General features: G+C 35.6%; 1 protein-coding gene across 1 annotated transcript in view; it reads right to left on the bottom strand.

Annotated features, from left to right (window-relative positions):
- Positions 1-549: 549 nt before the first annotated feature.
- Positions 550-21,048, bottom strand: part of ITFG1 (integrin alpha FG-GAP repeat containing 1) — a gene marked incomplete at its 5' end in the record, with an annotated part of 80,143 nt that continues 59,644 nt past the window's right edge. The window contains 5 exons of the mRNA XM_008947722.1: positions 550-1,099; positions 4,690-4,807; positions 6,471-6,553; positions 7,422-7,546; positions 20,417-20,495. Of these exons, the coding sequence (XP_008945970.1) occupies positions 1,040-1,099; positions 4,690-4,807; positions 6,471-6,553; positions 7,422-7,546; positions 20,417-20,495 (465 nt within the window). The remainder of the gene's footprint in view (positions 1,100-4,689; positions 4,808-6,470; positions 6,554-7,421; positions 7,547-20,416; positions 20,496-21,048) is intronic.

The raw sequence follows: 21,048 nt of genomic DNA, 5'->3' as shown, positions 1-21,048 counted from the left end.
GTACACTGAGCAATTTTAATTTTATCACCATTTTAAATATATGAAGTTGGGCTACTTGTCTTACGTAATTATTAAAGCCTTATGGAATTTGGGCGTAGTAGTGTACATAGATAATGTACATTGCTTATTCTGAGTGTCCTATTATATCCTTAATTTAATCTTTGTATGTCTCATCTCTTAGCAATAAACCTTAGTCAATCATCATTCTCCTTCCACACCGAAATGTTTAACTTCTTTAAAACCAAACCAAACCCAATACCTTTCTTATTAAAAAAAAAAAAAAAAGCCTTTCATAATTAGTTTAGGCCTTTCTAAAATAAATATCATTAAATTATAAAAGCAGTTTATGTAATGCTGATACATTTTTAATATTTTTATTTTTTAATGCGTTGTCTTCTTACTAGAACTAACACACATAAATACTGCATCTGTTCCATGATGAGCTACAGAACTAGCATTAACATTGCAGTTTCTTTTCATTCTCAAGTTCCTAAATTTTTTAACTATTGAACATATGGATTTAAACAAAGAAAAATACAAAATACTTTAGGTTGAGCACCTTTAGTACAATCAAAATAATGAATGATCAAGTCATCTGAGAAATTGCTCAAGGTTAATTTTCAGAAATGCAGACTATTTTGCAGGAATGTACAAATGACAAGATCAGTTAAAGTGGTACAAAGTATTCTGCTTCCTAAAATTCTGAACTTTTATTTACACAGCTTTCTTTCTGTCAAATATTATTATAGAATCGGTGGTACGTAAACAATGGTACATGCAATTTGATCCCTTTACTAAGAAAAATAAATTTACAGTTCTGTTAAATAAAGACCAAATACTATTATATACAGTCCATTAACTGAAAGGCCTTGTGAGACATTCAGGTCTAATTTTAATATTTTCCAAATAAATACCAAATAACACAACATTTACAAGTAGCACACCACCAGTACTTTCACAGTAATAATTTTACAGATCAGAATTTAGTATTTCAATTAAAGCAAATGAGTAGCAGCTCCTTCATAAATATTAAGGCATGTCACATAGCATCAAAATGGAACCGATGAGCCTCCTGTCGCTTTTCTCTGTCATCTGCTTTCTGAAAAATAATAATAAAAAAACCGCTGTGTGTGATCTAGAGCAATACCATTACAGAAATGAGTTGTCAAATGTCAGAATGGCTGATTCTTTCCAAGTTACTAATTTGACAAAAGGCAAAAAGCTTAGTAAAAGCCCCAATAATTAGCTTTTAAATGATGTAATTTTGAAATAGCAATAATTTACTCCAAAGTGGCTTCTGCTCAGCTGTTTTTGTATTTATGACTTATTATTTTATATTATTTCTAATAACACTTTTAAAAAAGGAATATTTCAAAACTGAGAATGTTTCCTAGCATGCATTTACTTAGTCTGCATTAGAATTATGAAATTGAATTAACAATAAATGTCATCTATGTTACACTTAAGATGAGATTTAAAAAAAACCCACAACCTGCTAAATACAAACTTAGACAAAAATTGCAGTTCTACCAGCAATTAACAGTGTGGAAGTAGGCTAAAAATGTTCCGTGTTTTTGTTTACATTACAAAAAAGCGAGGGAAAATGCATCTCCCTGCTTATTTATGCAGAACACACATAGATCTACTGAAAGAGTACTTTGGATGGTGCTTGGAAAAAAGAAGCAGATTTAAATTGTACCTATAATCCATGTAATGTGTAAAAACATGCGCTCTCCCCCAAGTCTCCTCGTGTTCTAAAGCAGTAACAGTATGAAAGCACTTATTAAAGGATTTTTGGACACAATGTGAACTTTTCTAGAAAAGTGTTTTTGTTATGACAGACAGTATGTGTAAATCTCAGCATATGAGAATGTAGTAAAATGGATTTAAACGCTTTTTAGCTTGCTTACACCTAACTTTTTTTTAATGAGTAAAATGATGAAAAACCTTTATAGTATGCTGTTGTGTGGGCAGTCAGATTTGTATCTCAGTTGATAAATATAGATGATGATTTTGGTAGAAATCATGCATGTGTTATGCCATGAATGTTTCTCATCCATTTTGGCTCAAGGCCAAAGATTCCCTCATCACACGACGTTTATCTATGATAGCAGCTCCACTGGATTAACTATGGATTTTACTGCATTTTGTGGCAGCAGTAGAGCTGTTGGTGAATTCAAGAAGTATCAGTCTGTTTTTTTGGCAGGGACTTTATCAATGTGAGTATTATTTTGAATTTCAAAATTGGGGTGGGAAGAAGGGAGCGGCATACTCTTTCTACATTGAAAAGCTTGTCACCTTCCATGAAATTTTACAGTCTCACTTAGAAAGCAATTTTTGCTCCATTTCTTGAACGCCTCCTGAAAAAAATTACTACTTCAAATTTGACAGTAACTGATACTCTGAGGAATCCATCAAAACTTTTCTAGCAGTATTATCATCAATGTGTAGTGTTCACATGACTAACCTCAAGACCACAAAGGCAGTTATGAAGAATCAGAATACAGGAATATGAAGGTCCTTAGCTAATGGAGCAGACTATATTTTTTGTAAGAATGGTGCAAAATTTTCCTCGATTTCTCTTTCATTTGATGTATCAAAACTAAAGCTAGGAACTGAGATTTTAAAGCTTTTTTTTTTTTTTTCTAAATGGATCCAAAAATTCTAAAGAATGACAGAGCAACATACTGTGCCCCAAACCTACAGTTATTTAAACCATGTAATACTTGGTCGGCAGCTGAGTGTTTAAGGACCGTGTCAGAAAAAGGGCTCCTATTGCTACTTATCTGCAGTGGTCAAAGTACATGGTTCACTTTAACTGCTGAATAAACCACTGCAGCTTACAGGCATGTATATCCTCTGGGGAAAAAAAAGGAGATTGTAACTCCCCTTCCTTTCTTTGCTATAGATACTCTAGAGATCTGTAAGAGAAAGCAGCATTTAGGCAAAACAGTACTTCTGTGAGAGGATTACTGGAAGAGGCAGTAAACTAAGAACAAGCTTAGAAACAAGGAACTCCGGAGTTTATCTCCCAGTCATGTCAGCCTCTGTCAAGGTTCTTATTTGTTCTCTACCTCAACCATTTCTTCTAAAAATTGGGAAGGTAAAAATCAATAGGAAGGCACTGGAAAATTATAGGAATTAACAAATGTTTATACAATAGTCTGAAAATACATAAAATTTTTTGTCCCTGTTTTGAGCAAGGTACAGCAGCTGAACTAAGTTTATGATATAACCAATACACTGCTTCATTCACATATTAGACTAGATATAAAGATTTCTTTTACATTGAGTGTGATTAAGCACTGGCTTGGGTTGCTCAGAGAGGTGGTAGAAGCCCAATCCTGAGAAACATCCAAGGTCAGGTTGGACGGGGCTCTGAGCAAACTGATGTAGTTAACGATGTCCATGCTCAGTGCAGGGGGATAGCACTAGATGACCTTTAAAGGTCTCTACCAACCCAAACCATTCTATGATTCTAATGGGGTTTAAACATGGCTCAGAAAGCACTTACTATGGGCTGAGTGCTTCTTGACATTACAATACATGACTTATTGTTATATGAATAACTGTTTTGAATGTTGACATTAAATCTCTGTTTCTCCAGATAAAGATATACATAGTTAGTCTTTCCCCAACTCAAAGTCCAAGTATTTTTTTCTGCTACTCTTGTTGCTTAAGTTGCGTCAGAGATGGGAGTTAAACCTGGCCAGTTCATAGTCCCAGCCAGCAGTTAGCAGTGCCTTCCTAGTACAGGAGGACATGCTAAGGACAGTCATCATAAGCTTTGTACTGCTTTGCTCTGTGTGATTTATTCCCAGCTTTACTATTATTTGGAGACTGCATTTAACATTTTCAAGAGTGAAGACTGACAGACAAATAATGCTCAAATATGAAGCATGCGCAAACCATGCTTCAACAAGCTTTAACAAGGTCATTTTATTTCCACAAGCACAAAATAACAAACACTTCCACCCTGTCAAAATGTGCAGTAATTTTATTTGACAGCTAAGATTATAGTTTGGGTATGTAGTAGCATTTATTGACCATCCTACCAGTTGGGTATGACTGTGAACTAAGCATAGTTAAGAAAAATGGGAACGCGTTTCTTTTGTGACATGAAAGGCCCCCTTCAAAATGCTTCTTCAAATCAATGGATTTCTGTACACTGCATGTATAATTCAGACACACAGAGCAAAGCAGCCAATATACACACAACTGACTCCCTATACAGTCTCGAATGCTAATGTCAGTGCAATCAGCAAAGACAGAGACAGAAAAAGAGACATTTTACTTATTTTTAGACTACCAGCAGAACTCAAGTAAACTGAGTTAGTGTTCCATTTTCTAAAACAGTACTCCTTAAAACTCTGCAAAATAGAAAGCTTAGATATGAAACAAACCCATCTCATTTAGCTGGGAATAACAGCTTAATGGCAAAAGCTTATCCATGTCGCTCTTCATTTCCCTTTTTAAGTGTCTTAGAGCTTAAATAAAAACAATGCCAATTTTTAAGCTTGCAGTAAATACTGAATTAATAATAAATACTCTTTAGGAATGAATGCAGTCTATAGCAGAAATTATACTGTAGAAAACTACTCAAAAATCCCAATATATGAGACTGTAAAATATTAGGATGTGTTAAATAGTATAGAAAACATAGAAAATAACCTAGTTAATTAATCTTACCTTTTCTTGCCAGTGTAATATGCCAATTATTGCCAGGATGAAAACGCAGACACCAATTAAGGCTATAGCTGTTAGCAGCACAATGTTACTTGGGGTCAGATACAGCTTGGCACTCCAGCTATACAAAAGAAGAAAATCCAAGGAAACATGAATACCCTTCATTAGGAAGCAGAAAACAGATTTAACTTATAAAAATTAAAAGAACCTGGTGGTATGAGACATGTAACAACTTCACCTGTAGAAACTAGTGGCTATACTTTAAGAGACTGAAGCTTAATTGTAGTTACTTGGAAATACATGGTTTAATAAAGTTATTTTCAGGTAATGCCATGTCTAAATTAAGTTTCTGTTTAACTTTCTTGAATGCTTTGGGTATCCTCAGGAACTGACTTTTTTCTGATTAGGAGATTTATTTCCTGCCCCTGCCCAAGGCAAAGTAAAATGCATAAGAAAACCTTCCACAAAACTGCATGGGGCTTGGGGAGATGGAGAAGCAGGGTGAAGTCAGTCTATGAGACAGATTGTCTCCTCCACATGAGGAGCTCCTCTTAGACAGGCTTGTGGGGTCCAGCTGGTTAGGCATCTCTCAGTCTGAAGTTTACCCAGGGACAACCGCAGTTGTAGGCAACTTACCAGTTGATTCTGGCAGGGGAACACTGGAGAGCAACAAAATTAACCACTCTAATGGCTTCTGGAAGATACCCCTCAAATGTTGCGGGGTCCTGAGGCTCAGTTTTTGTAATACTGGCTTCCTGCCATGGGAAAACTGTCCGCAGGAGGTTCTATGTTGAGGCAGCACTGAGGCCTCTCAGGAAAACAACGTAACTATACGAAACAAGATTATAAATTTGAGAACTGTTTATTATGAAATCTGACTTCTTCTGAGGATTCTATCCTCTGCTATCCTACAGTGTCCATAAACTCACTTTACAGGAAGTAAAAAATAATTTAAGAATAAGACACCAGAATTTTTTTTTTTTTGCATAAGACATACCTTTAAATACCTCAAGACTATAGCTAGATTTTCCTCATCTGGCAGATGCTGTTCCTGTGGTTGTTAATTAGCAACTCAAGCAGCACATCACTTCTCAACTGTTATTTGTCCTATAGTAAAATTAACTGCTGGAACTGATGTCAGAATCACTTCTGCACGATAAATGCAGCTGACCTCACTAGTAGACCAAGCGGCAAAAAGCTGCTGGAATACGTGACTAACGTCTACTCTAACAGCAGAGCTGGAAATGTGTTCTTGTTCTGGGGTGAACAGTTAAATTGCAAAGTGAATTCTGTGTTCAAGCTCTTGTGTAACCAACCCATTCACCTTTACTTCAAGAAAATAATTCGTACCTGTGGCAACAGATAGTGGTTCAGAAGGGCTGAACTAAAACTTTCTTATGCAACTAGACAGAAATTGCATATTTGGTGAAACACAAATGCTTGCTTCAGTCATTACCGTGCTTGCAATTAGTCCAAGAGAACGTTGGTGCATCTAGCAAATATGTTATTATTTACAGAGTTGAGCTGGTAATGCATTGTGATTTTTTGCACAAGCTGGTAATAGATTTTGATTGTTTATAGGGACTATCTATGAGTCTGTGTAATACTTGAGAAGTATTCTGCCTGGTCACAGAGGCAACTACATCTATAGAACTGACTGCCCCAGCAGTGCTCTTAAATTTATTTTCTATACAAGTGACTATTTTTAAACCTACACATAATGCCTAAATTAAACTCTGTATTAATGTAATTTTGTGACGTGCAAATCAGAACGATGAAGTTACCTTCGAGGAACATTATGAGGATAGGGGATGACTATAAGCTGGGAGTTGGGAATGACAGCTGTCCATTCTTGTCTTCTTACAGACTGAAAGAAAAACAGAGGCTGTGTCAATTCCTAATAAACCAACATACTTAAAAGCAAAGAAATTATCTGCTGAAACATACAAAAGAAGAAACAAAACCCATTTTTTTTTAAAAAAATTAAATATAAGTGATAATTCCCTTATGTTTGTGCAAGCCTTTTACTCTGAAACCTCCAGAGTGCTTTAAAATAAAAAACAACAATGAAGTAGAAAGTAAAATAACTATTGCTGACATGAACCAGCATCTGCTTTAAAAGTACAAAGCACTGACATAATAGGGAAGGAAGAAAAAAACCAATTTTACAAAGGAGGCAGAGGAAGCAATTATCCAAATCGGATTTTGGCCAGCAGACTCATTTGAATACTTCACTTTTTAAAGTAGTACCATCAGATCTTTAAAGACTGAAAATGGTCAGGACCCTACTTTTATGTTTCATCTGAAGATTAGATAATCATGGTAATCTCCACCTCCCATCATACTGATTATGGTTTTATCACTCTGGCAGAAAAGATTATGTGAATTTGCAGGCCAGCCAGACCAAGTCCAGGAAAGTCTTAACAGCTGAGACTATAATAATTTGACTCTCATATCTAATCCACATTTAACTTATAGACAAGCACTATATACCCATGCTAAACATTTACAGACACCTTTGGTGACCTTTTGGTCTTACTGTTAGCTTCAGAGCCTATATACACCCCAAAAATCAGACATACAGGGTTTGTTCTGGCACTTTTCTGCATTCAAACGTACTACTTTGATATTCTTGCTTCTGGGAAATAAGTGTCCCTAGCAGTATTTCCATCTAAGCTCAAGTAGGAAAAGTAACACCATAAACATCAGCTTGACAATCTTAAATCTCAACTAACCTTTTCTCCCAAGGGACGAGGAATGCCAACATACAAATGGTCAAGGAAATTAGCGCTGCGCCCCAAGCCTAACACGTTGTATGGCAACTGGAGAGCAAAATGTGCTGACTGGCTAAGCTGTCCAGCTGAAATAAAATTAGAAAAGAAGCCCAAGTAGGTATTTGGGAAAAAAAACCCAAACAAACAAAACAAAACCAAAACAACCCCAAACCTTTTACATAAATATACATTTCAGTGTCTGTAATGAAAATATTTTTAAAAAATTAACCAACTACATGATTCTTTAATTCTTAAAAGGGTCAATCCCCTATTTCCAAACTGCTTGTGGACACTCACTTGGAGAATAGCTTAAATACTTTAGAATTCTGGGCAAAGTGACTCTTTTGAGCACCATTTCTATGTTAAACTGAATCTCTACTATTTTTTACAAATTGAGAAATAAATCAGCTATTTCCATTTATTTTGATGTGAGTAGTGCCAAGTCTTCTTCCCCATTGATTAAAAAGCTCAGACTCAACATGTGAAGTTCACTTTAATTCTTAGTAGTGTTTTTATCAGTAACTACTGGGTTTTCTTGTGTCACAAAATTAGCTAAGTAAATGATCACAAACAAATTCTCAAATAATAAATTGATTTAATGAAAACATCATTACAGTGGTTGCAAGCTAGACCCTAGTGAGAGAATGTAATTATAAATAACTAAAGGAGGAACTGTAGGGGGAAAAAAACCCATTCATTTCCTGAAAAGACAGTAGGGAAACATAAGCATTGCATCTATCAACAGGTTCACTAACATCCCATCTATGAAGTATCTAATTGTTTCATTTAAATAAAAATCTTGTAATCTTTTCATTTCTGTTAAACTGATTCAGATCTGATGTAGAGTCTTCATTCAGTGTCTAGAAGGCCTCTTAGTAAATTATCTGGTTATGCAGCAGGAATGATGTTGGTCCCTCATAAGCATCACATTGAATTCAGCCATTCACCAGATTAATAGAAATTAGTTGAAGGGAGACTTGAGAACCACAGGTAGGTTTATAGGATCAACAGAAACAGTTTTTCACAAAGATATGATGTAGTCAGTATTTTATCAGTGCTGGAGTTTTGTCTGCTTTGACACCTGACAGTTTATGTCTGAAATTAGAAATTACAAATTAAGTGACAAAATGTAATAGAATGTGAATTAAAGAACATGAATTCACAATTTGTAATGAATTTACAGCCAACTCCTTTCTACCTCTGCATACTTCCTTCCAAGGCTCAATTCTGAAAGTTATTGTTTCAGACAACTGGCTCTTGGCCATACCAGTTGCACTGCATCTTGCACAACTGCAGTGAACAGAGGTGGGGGAGAAATGCCCAGACCACAGCCACTACAACTCCTTTGGCAAAGCCAAACATCCCTTTGAGAGGAAACAGAAACAAACTCCCATTCTTGGCTCCTGCAGATAGCCTGATAAGTGCAAGCATTCCTTTGCCACTATAAGGCTGCACTGACGCTAAGGGACTACCAAGACACAGCACCTACTTTTAGATGCAGTTCTGGGGCTTTTGTATTCTCTTATGGGGGACAAACTACTTTGAATACTGGATGATGATAATTTTGAATTCCTATTCAATAAAACAATTACTTCATGGTTCTATTTTCTGAACCTCCCTGACCTCCCTGGTTTTTTTTTTTTAGGAAGAAGCCTGACATATGCTGTCAGGCATGTTTTGAAACAAGTCTGTTTAATAAGGTAAATATTCTGTATTATTGCAGTATTATAAATATACTTAGATGAGATCTGAAAAATCAGCTTGATGCAGTTACCTTTTTATTAAGTTAAAATACTATTAGCAAGAAGAAACAGTAACAGTCTTCTTAAACATTAGGAATATTTTAGATTTACTTTTTCCCTATGCAGAACCATGTAATGAGCAAGTGGATGTGGAAACACTTAAATAGGATTTTGTACTTTCAGTCCTCTCTTGTGAGGGCAAGGTGTGCTGTGTACATTGTTAGGTGAATTCTTAGATTACAGAATGTGGCAGAAAGCATTAGCCGAGCAGCTTTTCTCTTTAAGAATAGGGATTTTTCCACTAAGTTGAGATACCAGTATAGGACTTGAATCTTGAGTCTGCTCCTACTTTGTCACTGAATTCCTTGGCTAAATTGCTCAGTCTCTAGGTCTCAGTTTCCAAATCCAAAGTTTAAGTAATCCTCAAACTGAGTTAAGCATGTAATATCTGAAAACACTGGTTACCAATATGAAAGTATCAAACAGCAAAGGTAGGTTTATTAAATATGACTTTGTTATGAAAACAAACAAGGTATGTATTACTTGATCATGGTATAACATAATAAAGAATTTTCTTTAACAATTTATTTCACTAATGCTGAATTCTGAAGAACTTTTCCCCAAAGAACCACATACTACTGTAACATTTAACATTGAAAAGCTTTTAGAATGACTTTTGAGTGAATTATTTAGGATTATGAGACTGCAACTGAGCTCTTCCTTTTTTTCTTTCATCATACAAATTAAATGAATGTCAACTAAAATTAAAGGAAATCAAAGAACATGTCATACACTGTCTGCAGTCAGCCTTAAAGAGGTTAGAGAGTCAGATACTGCAGCTAGAATTCTTAAAAGCACTGAATAATTTCATGGCTCCTAATGCTGGTTCTTGTGCCTACCAAGATAAGGATAATTAAAGCCTGAGCTTCAGGATGTAAATAGATCACTTGCAAAGGTCAGAAAGGAATGTTTTCTTCTGCACAGCAGGCAGAAAATGTGCACATATCCTTGTTTTATTTGTCTTTAAAATTAGGAGATACTAGCCAAGCAGGATGATAGCATATAGAAAGTTCTAGTTTACTTTAAAGCTGACTATAAATATGAGATCTTTGAGAATATTTACTGCTTTATTTCCTCAATATCTCTTATGAATTCTGTAAAAGTTTGATAGTTACTCAAATGTTCCATTTAGAATTGCAGACAAGTAATTAAGAATGACAAGTGTTCATCTGAGAAACATAAAAGCCCTGAACAAAGATTAAAAATAAAAAGAGAAATTACAGAGAGTACTGTCAACAGGTTATTGTCATATGTGAAGTTATCAGTCACTGGTAACTAATTTACTTGTGAAAATATTTAAAATGTAATTTAAATAGCACCTCTAGCTATTTGCCCTGTTGTAAAACTTCTATAACAATTTTTCTGCTTGTTCCAAGAAGATTTGAAAATACCATTCCCTCTTCAAGAAGGGAAGTGGGATTTACTTCTTGTGCCAAGATTGTTTTTTGAGCTTTTTGAAGTCTGTGCAAGCAAGATGGTATTGGTATAGCTGTTGGTGTTTATATTTTTAGTTTTAAACCATAAGCCACTACGTTTATGGCTTCAAAAACCTTGGGCAAAGTAAAAAACTTCAACACTTTAAGACATGGTGTTCGGTCATTTTAGCATGTCAGAGACCAAATTTTTACTAAATAGCTGATGATGTTGGGCAGCCAAACCTTACAAAATTTTGTGGAGTTTGATATTCAGAAATTATTATGAACATCTGTGAATCAATCTCCTTATTTTTGAAGTATGGCGTATAAAATTTTGAAGCAATACATATCATGAACCTTCAGAAAGTCTTGTCTGAAAAACAGAATGATATGTCATCTACAACATACAGTACTTTTTCTTTTATACCTGAAATAAGGCATTTCACTTCTGTTTCCATTATATTGATGTAAACTTGCTGAAAGCTTAAGAGTAGCCACTCTGCCCTGGGTTAAATTGTGACATCCTCAACAGCTTATTTGAACAGCTTAAATGAAGCCAATTTAACTTTAGAAGAGGAGGTGACTGCATTTACATGTAGAAGCAAGACTTTCTATTGTTTCTTTAAATGGAACTGATAATGTATGATACTGGATTTATGAGCAGTCTAGTTGAACCTATATCAACATATTCACAATACTGATATTGTTCAGTCAGCTTAAATAAGCTTATTTGTGCAATGATAGAGCAGAACACACAAGATCACAACATGGAGTTGAAGAACTAACGGAAACTCTGATTTCAAACTTCTGGTCTCCTGAAGCACCATCCATGTAAATTCTTTTATTATGCTTTTCTTGACAAAATATAATTTGCATTTAAGTCGTCCATTAAAGCCATTCAGATTAATTCAAAATACAATAATAATATTTATGCTTTCAGAAGTCCCCCAAATTCAATATATTAGAGAACTGAATAGCTAAATGTATTTTCATAAATAAAAATTAAGAAATTGCATGAATTGCTGCACAGCTGTGAACAACATGCATGCAACAGCTGGAATAAGACAAAGCCAGTTCAAGAGTTATATAAAATTTCACACTAAACATCCCTCACTTAAGCTGCACAATTGAAACACTACCATGATATTTACTTTACAACAATTATCAGTATTGTGCTAGATTCCACACCAAAGTGTTTCCCCATCCTTTGAAGCTGACAGCTCCTTATGTATTTGAAAATATGATGGAACCTCTTACTGCAAAAGGGGAAAATATCACCAATAGTAATGAAATACCTGTGTAATATACATAAGAATTTATAAAGCAGCTTTGGGGGAAAAAACCCAAACAAATAAAAACAACAAACCAAACCACAATAAACCCCCAAAACTCTAAACTTAAAAACTTTTTAGAAAGTTGGAGAATTTGATTTCCTTGGCTTTAGTGGAAAGCTTTACTTGGTTCCCTTATTACTGCCTTCAGAGTTGTAGTTTGCTATAGGAAAAAAATGCAGTGGAGAAAGAGCTCTTTTTCTGCTTAAAATTATGCAATGGTCACTTCAGCTTTCTAAGGGCTGAGAATGTTTCCCTCCCTTTACTAGTCCAGACAAAAGGGAGCACTAGGTTAATGCAGTACACAACTTCACCTCTCAACTTTCTCTGCAATACCTTTTTCCAGAGTTACACAAGGAACTGGGGGAAAGAGGATTGAAAGTGTACACTTGCAACTTCGGTGCCTATTACTTGCAGTGCTGCTAACACTTGTTATACTTCTGAAAGCCCAGCCTCCAAATCTGATACATTTATATGAGAATACATGTTTTCATTAAGAATGACTTTACACCATAAAATTCTAGAAGTAAAACGAGAAACTATTTAAAAAAAACTCTTAAAATTTTTTAAACAAATAGAATTATAATATTGCTGATATTCTGACCCTTTGCACAGGGAAAAATTGTCTAATTTGTAATGCCTAAATATTTGAAGTTTGGTAATACTACTGCATGCAACATTACAAGTTCAATTAAGTTTTCTAAACAAACAAACAAAAAATTAAATAGAAAAACATATACCAGCAGGGTATTCCTACCTATAGCAACCAGAAAAATCCCACTTTAAGAGAATCCAGCTATTCAACTATTAAATTATTCCATCCTGTTCCATGAATACACTCTTCTTTCTATATAGTGGAATTCTAAATAATGAATCCAGCAATGTCAAATGGCTATTGAAGTTAAGCTTATTTTGCTTTTGCCTGGTACATATTCAAATGTTTACGTTTAAATTCGTTACTATTTAGGAATGCTGCTAGCTGCTAGACATTTGTGTTCACTTCACAATCCAATTTAGTTAAACAGCTTGAGAACTCAATGCAACAACAGGGAAGAGTAAGCAGATTTAAAAAAAAAAACAAAAACCAAACCAAACCAAACCAAAACAACAGAAGGGCATGACTTAACTGCATGTGAAAGGTCATTCTGCCATGGAAGGTTTAAAACAGAACAGAACAAAACCAGCAAAATGAAAGAGCTCTGAAATGAGAATTGCAAAGGCTATCAGTCCATACAGCTTCAGTCATACAGATGCTTAAACAAATTGTGACTTAATCCATATGAGCAATTCAATGAATCTATTTAGATTATAGTATTAGGCTTATGCATGCATCTTTGAGTAAACAATAAGCATTTATTGTTCTGTTGTTCCTGGTCTACAGGATCAATAGTTTTGGTAGACACAAACTGCAACTACAACCCTATTTATTTCAAACTCTATTGGCATATTATTACTTTAAGAGAAAAAGAAGACATCTGGAACTCAGGCTAAAATACAGGCGACAGTCTCCCATTTTAAGTGGAAGTGAAAGCATGAGACAACACATCAACCAGAAGCTCCAGGCAGGTTGGGCCTGGCTTGCACAGCTGCAAGGGTTCATGTAGTACATGTGGTACATAAAAAAAAATACATAAAGTGTGGATATGCCACACACTGCACAGAATAACAGGCCCTCGCCTCACAGGTGCCCTTATCACAAAAAATGGCAGAAGGGAGCTGCGAGGGTGTTTCCTCAACTGCCTGGCTAGTCAGCACACTAAGGAGTCAGCCAGTACTGCTGTGGTTAGGGAAATGCACAGCTACCAGTCTTACTGTTTTGGCTAAGAATTCCTACAAAGGAGAGAAAGAGAAGGTACCTGAGGGTTCAGGGGTTACACAGAAGAGGGAGAAAGCAAGCAGGTAAACAGAAAAAATTGGTTCTGGTGAAAGGGTATCAGAAGGAAAAACAGGGTAAAAAGATGCTGATGGCCAAAGGCAGTCTGACGTTCATAGTGTGAAGTCTCTACAGGACTACCCGGTCTGGTCCAGCTCTCGAGCCCCTGACCAGTAAACACTGCAATAGCAGATTGCAATGCCTCTCTTGTGCTGGTGCTTCAATATGAAGCCATCCTTGTGCAGGCTGAAAACATCTCTGTAAATTAACAGCTGCTCCATATTAAATTTAAAAGTATCTGATCTCATTTATGTTGTTCTGGGTCCACATGGGCATTAGTTCTAAGAAAATTGGCTTGTGTTATTGGTAATAAAATACATGAAAGCAAACATATCAGGTAGGTAGATCCTCACGAAAACACAAACGATCATTATTGGGACCCACTTCAGATTGCAAAAATGACATACCTGCATTTTAGCTGAGGTCAGATCTGCTAACAAATAGAGCTATATAGATGTGATCTGCAATAGTATGACTGGCATCAGTCATTAAGAAAGATTCTATTCAAAACTAAAGAGATTACATAAAGGCTACTATTTGGTTAACAACAATGTTTCTTTTCGGAGGCTGAAGGTTAAAAAGAACAAACAGAACAAAAACCACAACAGAAGCCCAACTAAGCCAACAGCTTGCATTGAGTTAGCTTTACTAAATCCATCTTATGTATGCTCTCCCTGCCCCAAGAACATCTTTCATTTGCTCTGTGCTCAACTTTAGATATTGTACCCTATTTATTATACTCTAGTTTATGCAATGCATTGTTGCTTACAGGATTCAGCTGAAGAACTTTGTGTTGGAGTACTATTAGAAATTTCTTAGAAGCCAATAAAAAAACTCTAGGCTGACACTCATACTTAACTGTGGTGTCTCCTTAAAAATAACAGCTCCAAAGGAAATGGGGAGTGAAGAAGTCAGATCACAGGAAATGGATCAGAAAGCATGACTTAAATTTCAGTTTGCACACTTCTCCCAGTTTTACACCTGGACCTCATGTGATCTCAAGCATAAAATTCCTTAAATATTTGAAGCTGTTGCAAGTGAATTTTGTCTCAGAGTGAGAAGGTCTGTCCAGATATTAACCGTAAATGTACAACCCAGTACTTCTCAGTTATAACGCTCATTTTGGCAATTGCTATTCCTTCTAGCTAATTTAACAGTATTTCTTTTTGTAAGATTACAAGTGAATTGAGCACTGTGAAAGTATAAGCACAGACTATGCACTAATTATTATTCTGCTATTTTTTAACAACATAGTGGAATGTTAATAAGAGAGAGAATAATTCTAATAGTGTTTTAAAACTCCCCTCGTAATTATGCAAATTTCCTGTAGTGAGTTTGGCAGATCAAAGAACCTTAAAATGAATTAGATAAGGACAGCCATATGCGCCTTTTTATTTTACTCTTTGCCTGAATTTTGCATACATGAAAGATGCTGTAATTCAGAACTAAAGACCTGCAGAATTAGTAAGATCAGAAGCAGAATAGTGGACATTTCTTTGAGTACAGTATGATTTACTCTAACCCAGGGCTGGAAGGATAACTTAAGGTGACTGGATAGTGTGGTTTCAGTGGTCCAGCCAATAACTGCTCCCCTGCTAAGAGCAGCAGTAAAGACAACAAATAGAACGAGCTCACCTGGGGGAAAAAAAAACCATCACAAAACCAAAAAGAAAACAAACCATTCCTTTTATGGTGAGTACTGTTTTCATTAGAAAAAAGAACTGTTGTTACTCATGTTACTCCCTGAAAAAGAGATTCAGTATTTTAAAAATACAATTGTGAACTATCATATTATCTCATTATTGCTTTCATATAATTAAAAGCTCCAGATATGGATTGTTCCATGATATAAGGAATGAAACTGATGAAAAGTAGTTTTAGAATAGTTTACTGATGCCATACTCCTAAAAGGTTAATGTGGAAAAGATGTTTTGTAGCTTCATATGTGGCCCAAAAACGCCATTTTGGTTTAGTACTGCCCACCAGTACATGTATATAAAAGCATTGCTTGAGGTATTTCTGTATAGTCAAATAAAATCCAGTTCTGATGTAACAGACTGGACAGCAATTTCAGTTAGGACTTTTACTGAATTTTATGAGTAAGACTTGTAAAAGAAGAAAGTTTTTAGCTAAACTTAAATAGCTTCAGAAAATGTGACTTTGAAAAGTTCTTGCAGGAATTATACAGATTCAAAAAAACTCTATTAACATATTACAGTTGAGAAACTGATCAAAGACAGTATTAGAAAATTCCCTGTAGCAATACTGCTAGGGTCATAAATGTGCTTGGAATTCATTACTGGCATTTCATAATGCCAAAATAGAAAAGGGAATTCATCATGATTGGACTCTTAGGTTTTTATTATTGTAAATATGGTAGCAGTGAGGATGAATGGTACTCTAGTGATATTAAATTACATTTGATAGCTGTTTCTTAGAGTAAATTGTAAAAACATTGCATTTCTAAAAACACTGCCCCCTGCTAAAAGAAAGCCCTACAAACAACCAAACTTAACAAACCCTAATGATAATGTTTAAGGAAAATATATTTGGTTTTGTTCTTGGAAGAGAGAACCAGAAGAAAAGTAAGGAAATGATACATTAAATAGCTTAAAATTTGGACCTAGATTTATTCCCCACAGCTATAAGGCATTTGTAAGCTATATGCATTCTTCCATGACACATAGGTCTGCACCTGGAAGAACATCTTTATTTTGTCACTGGGTTATTTTATAAGCTTGCTTAAGTAGTAAGTGCTGAAGGGTCTAATGTACACAGAACAAACCCACCCAAATTGTATCTCTTCAAAGTGCGGTTTAGAATCAGTTCATGGTGCTGTAAATGAACCTTTTAACAGATTTAACAGATATTCTGCATGTGAGATCCCACAAATCCATTATTTTATCATCCTCTGATTAAAATTATGTCAATTTATAAAACAATTTTAAAAAGCAGCATGTAATATATCATTCAGATATGCCAAGTTTCACTTTTCTACAGTTACTGTTCACAATATCCCAAATATAAAGTATTATAAAGAAACTAATAATACAGATTAGCTGTTAGACATGGTTTTTCAAGTGCATTGAATGAGTTCACTTAAAACATCAGATTCCTCAATCTGAGATTGTGTTAATTACAAATAAGCAGCAAGAGTTAAAAACTCGTCTGACTACATAAACCAATGAATCTCCATGTGTATAATTATCTCTAAGCAAAGGTTAGGGGTTCTTTTGATTTATAGCACTTTGCTGAAGAAGGAAAAAAGGGTCAGTTTGATGGTTTTACTGATGTGTTTCTTTTCTTTGGCAAAAGTCTTTTTTGTTACTTAGGCAAACAGAGTTACTCATCAGTACTCCCAATTCTCTGATAGGATGTAGTATCGCTTTACAAGCCACATGGCCAAAGGAACTATGGAGCTCTTTTCATTAAGTTTATATTCACTTAATTGGGATGCACCCAATTTAGACAGGCCTGCATTAAGTCCCACTGAGCCTGAAGGAATAAACACGTTACTTTAAATCCACCAGTTTCTTCGTTTAGATGCATGCTTACCCAATGAATGCACTCAGCTTACTTTTTAGTGGCAGGCTGGAAACAAATTTTGTAATGCAGAAATTAAAAGTAATTTCCAGTGACTGTTGACAGTAGCTCTCAGGAAGCAGCTTTATCAATAGGTCTGTATTTCATGAAGATAGCCACAAAGAGTACAGAGGGGCAGGGATCAGTGACAACTATGAACAGCCTAAGAAGAGATTAGTGAACCCCAAGCTTCATTACACAAATTTGTGAAAGTAAAAGTGTTTTTACTCTTTATTAAAATATGAACTGCATTCCAAACTGTTTATACTTTTGTTGTTTTGAAAAACAAGCACTCCTGTGTCTTTTAAAAAAGGAATAGGTACAACAAAATTACTTTTACTTACCAGTTTTTATTTCCCAGGGTCCTATCAGATAACTCAACTCTAAAGCAAATATGCTACATGGAAGCAAAAAGAGGAGAAAAACTAAACTACCCAGTCATCATGAAGTACTGAACAGAAAAGGCACTCCAATGTGGATTAAAGTAATAAGCATAACACAGTAGGAATCTCCAGAAACATGTCCTATGAAACTAAGGATGTAAGGTGCAGGTGCAGGCTGGAACATAAGAGGTTCCGCAGAAAAACTCTTCCACAGTGAGGGTGACAGAGCGCTGGAACAGGCTGCCCAGAAGGGTTGTGGAGTCCCCTTCTCTGGAGACATTCAAAACCCTCCTGGACACGTTCCTAATGTCACCTGCTCTAGGTGGTCCTGCCCTGGAAGGAGGGTTGGACTAGATGATCTTTTGAGGTCTCTTCAACCCCGAACGTTCTGTGATACTGTGATGTCTGTATTTGTATGAATATGAGTCCTACACGTCTTTGCAAGCAGCCCTACTTCGTGTCTGGAACCTACAACATCTTTTAGCCTTATCTTCTGTTTCCCATAAATGCTTCGCAGTTACACTAAGCTTTTTTTCTGCTATGCTGGGCAAGAACATTTATTGCAACGGCACGTGTGCCGACTGTATGGCCAGCCTGAGGACAAAACCAGACCAGATAACTACTGATCTCTAACTAAAGTCTTCTCCTCATGGAATTTTGTCTTCTACCAAACTGCTAATTTTTACAGAACTGGTAGAGTTTTAACTGAGGCACGTGTGCTCCAGTTAAAATTGACTAAAGGAAGCTAGTGAACTCAGAAGTGATTAGGGGCCACCAATAACCAAGAAGACAGCATACTGAAGTTAGTCTCCCATCCACAGGAATTCAGGCATTTGAGGGATAAGGAGAAATATCCTGTCTAGGCCTTCACCAGTGTTTTTGCATATAGTTAATGAGATAGGCTGTACTATGAGTTGGCACTGACAAAGCTTGCAAGCCTTCATCTTGGTAATTGGCAATAATGAGATATGCCAATTGTTACACAACCACAACTGGCTGCACGGGTCGGACAGTCTAATAGAACGCAGTGTAACTAAAAGCCCATGATGAATTTGGAGATTTTTAAGTGTTTCTAACTCAATATGTAAACTCTTTTAAAATCTAGCTTATGAAGAAAACCTTCAGAGTGATGAAGCCGAGCGTCCAGCTAGCAGTATGATTAGTTTGTTAAAATGAATTTGTGCAATTAGATAAAACGCTCTGTATTTTCATGTTAGCATTAATTATTAGTTTGTTTAAAATGTAGGCTAATGCTTTCAAGCATGTACAAATACAGAAGTGCTACAGAAAATCAGGATATGTTTCTGTAGCTACCTGGTTTATACTTCAGGACATTTTTTTCTTTTTATTTTTTCTAGGGTAGAATTAAGAGTCCTGAGCACAGAATCCAAGGTGAGAGCATTGTCGTTGATTTAGGACCGTAACATGTCAGCATTTTCCCCCCTAAATTATTGCTATTAGTGTTATACACAATAGAGTTTTCCAAGTGAACTACTAGATTTGTTTTTTTTTTAAATCTGAGTTTAATTTGAAGTAAGACTTGAGTGACAGATGCAGATGACTGCCACTATTGGGAAGGAGCTGCAATGGTGCAACTTAGAGAGACACATACTCTGATCATGTTTTGGCTTGTGAGTTTGGGATTTTGTGCCTAAGCAAGAAATGAGTCCATTATGGTCATAAGAATGGCAGCCTAAGTTACTTAGTACAATCACCTGTGTCTTCGAGGAGCCACTAGTACCTACCTAGGAAGGCAGCAGCAACCCCAGGGTATTCTAACGTGAGGCACTTCTTGGACCAATGCATTTTTCTGTTTTTGTCTGCTTTGGTTTTGTGCTCATGTGAACTAGCATCTGCAACATCTCATGTCATTAAACCTCTAATTACACTACAAGTTGCATGAAGCCCTGCTGCTTTCCATTTATTTTGACCCTGTTACCAAAGGATTTTTTGATACCTTCTAGCTCTGGTATTAGGTGAAAGGATGTAGCCAGCCACTCCCTCCTTATCTCCCATGTACTACTTATGATTTTATAGATGCCTGTGAGCTTGCCACATGTAGCCAACAACTCCAGAAAAATACTTCCTGTGTTTACTGAATATTATGTTGATCCTTTTTCATGTGGCTGCAAGTTCTGTTTAGGTATTTTGAAGCTGATGTTGTTTCTTAATACATAGTTGCTATGGATCTAGCAGAAAAAGAAAATCATTAGAAGCTTACGCTATTTCACAAACTGATGATATGGTACCAAACAATTTTTCAGATTGGTAACTGTTCAAACTCAATATGCTTGGGACAGAAGAAAAGAGAAAAGAATGCAGTTGCAATGTTTGTAAAAATATGTAATCTGTAAAGAAAGAAGGGAAAGTTAAGGGGTTTTGGCCTTGTAAACTAAAGAAGACACTGTTCAAAAACCAGTTCTATTTCACTCTAAATTCTTTCCAACTCTTCACGTTGCTGGGAAGTATATACAAACAGACTATGCCATAACATTATGAGGTTATCTTACCTGACCCATTTTTCAGGTATCCATTTGCATCTACAGTAGTGTACATGATGTAAGGACCAGGCTGATTAACACCGAAAGGCTACAAGAGGGAGAATAAAAAAAAACCAAACAAACAAACAAGCAGGCAAAATTTTAGGGACAAACAGAGCTGTAGTAATGAAACAGTAAACCAAACAAAAGTGTTTCTAGGTTAATGATTTACTTTTGATATGGGTAATTTCAAAATCCTGCAACTTTTTTTGGTCATAGCATTATATAGAAATTAATTTTCAAAATAAGGCTGATCTGCTGGCTAAGTAATGTTTAGTTTCTCATGAAGAAAACAATAATACTTAGTGCTCTAACAAAAGGTTTAATGGAAGTAACAAGTAACATACACCCACCCAAAATTTCAAAGAAATAACTCCATGTTCTGAAAAAGCAGAACTCATTTGATATTGTCTGTGAGAATGCACTATCTTGATGGTCTTTCTGAACTGAAAAAAAGCTACACAAATTCAAAATATTGTTATCATTATTTAGTGTTGTTTTATTTAATTCATGAAAGTGGTTGAATATTTATTTGTCAAGTACCAATATCTATTTTATGCAGATTCTCTGTGGGAGAAAATGTACTTAAACATCAAAGTACA

Source organism: Merops nubicus, unplaced genomic scaffold, assembly GCF_000691845.1.
Source record: "Merops nubicus isolate BGI_N331 unplaced genomic scaffold, ASM69184v1 scaffold16909, whole genome shotgun sequence".
Classification (NCBI taxonomy): Eukaryota; Metazoa; Chordata; class Aves; order Coraciiformes; family Meropidae; genus Merops; species Merops nubicus.
The sequence above is the reverse complement of the archived record's forward strand: the minus strand, read 5'-3'. Positions and strand labels throughout refer to the sequence as shown.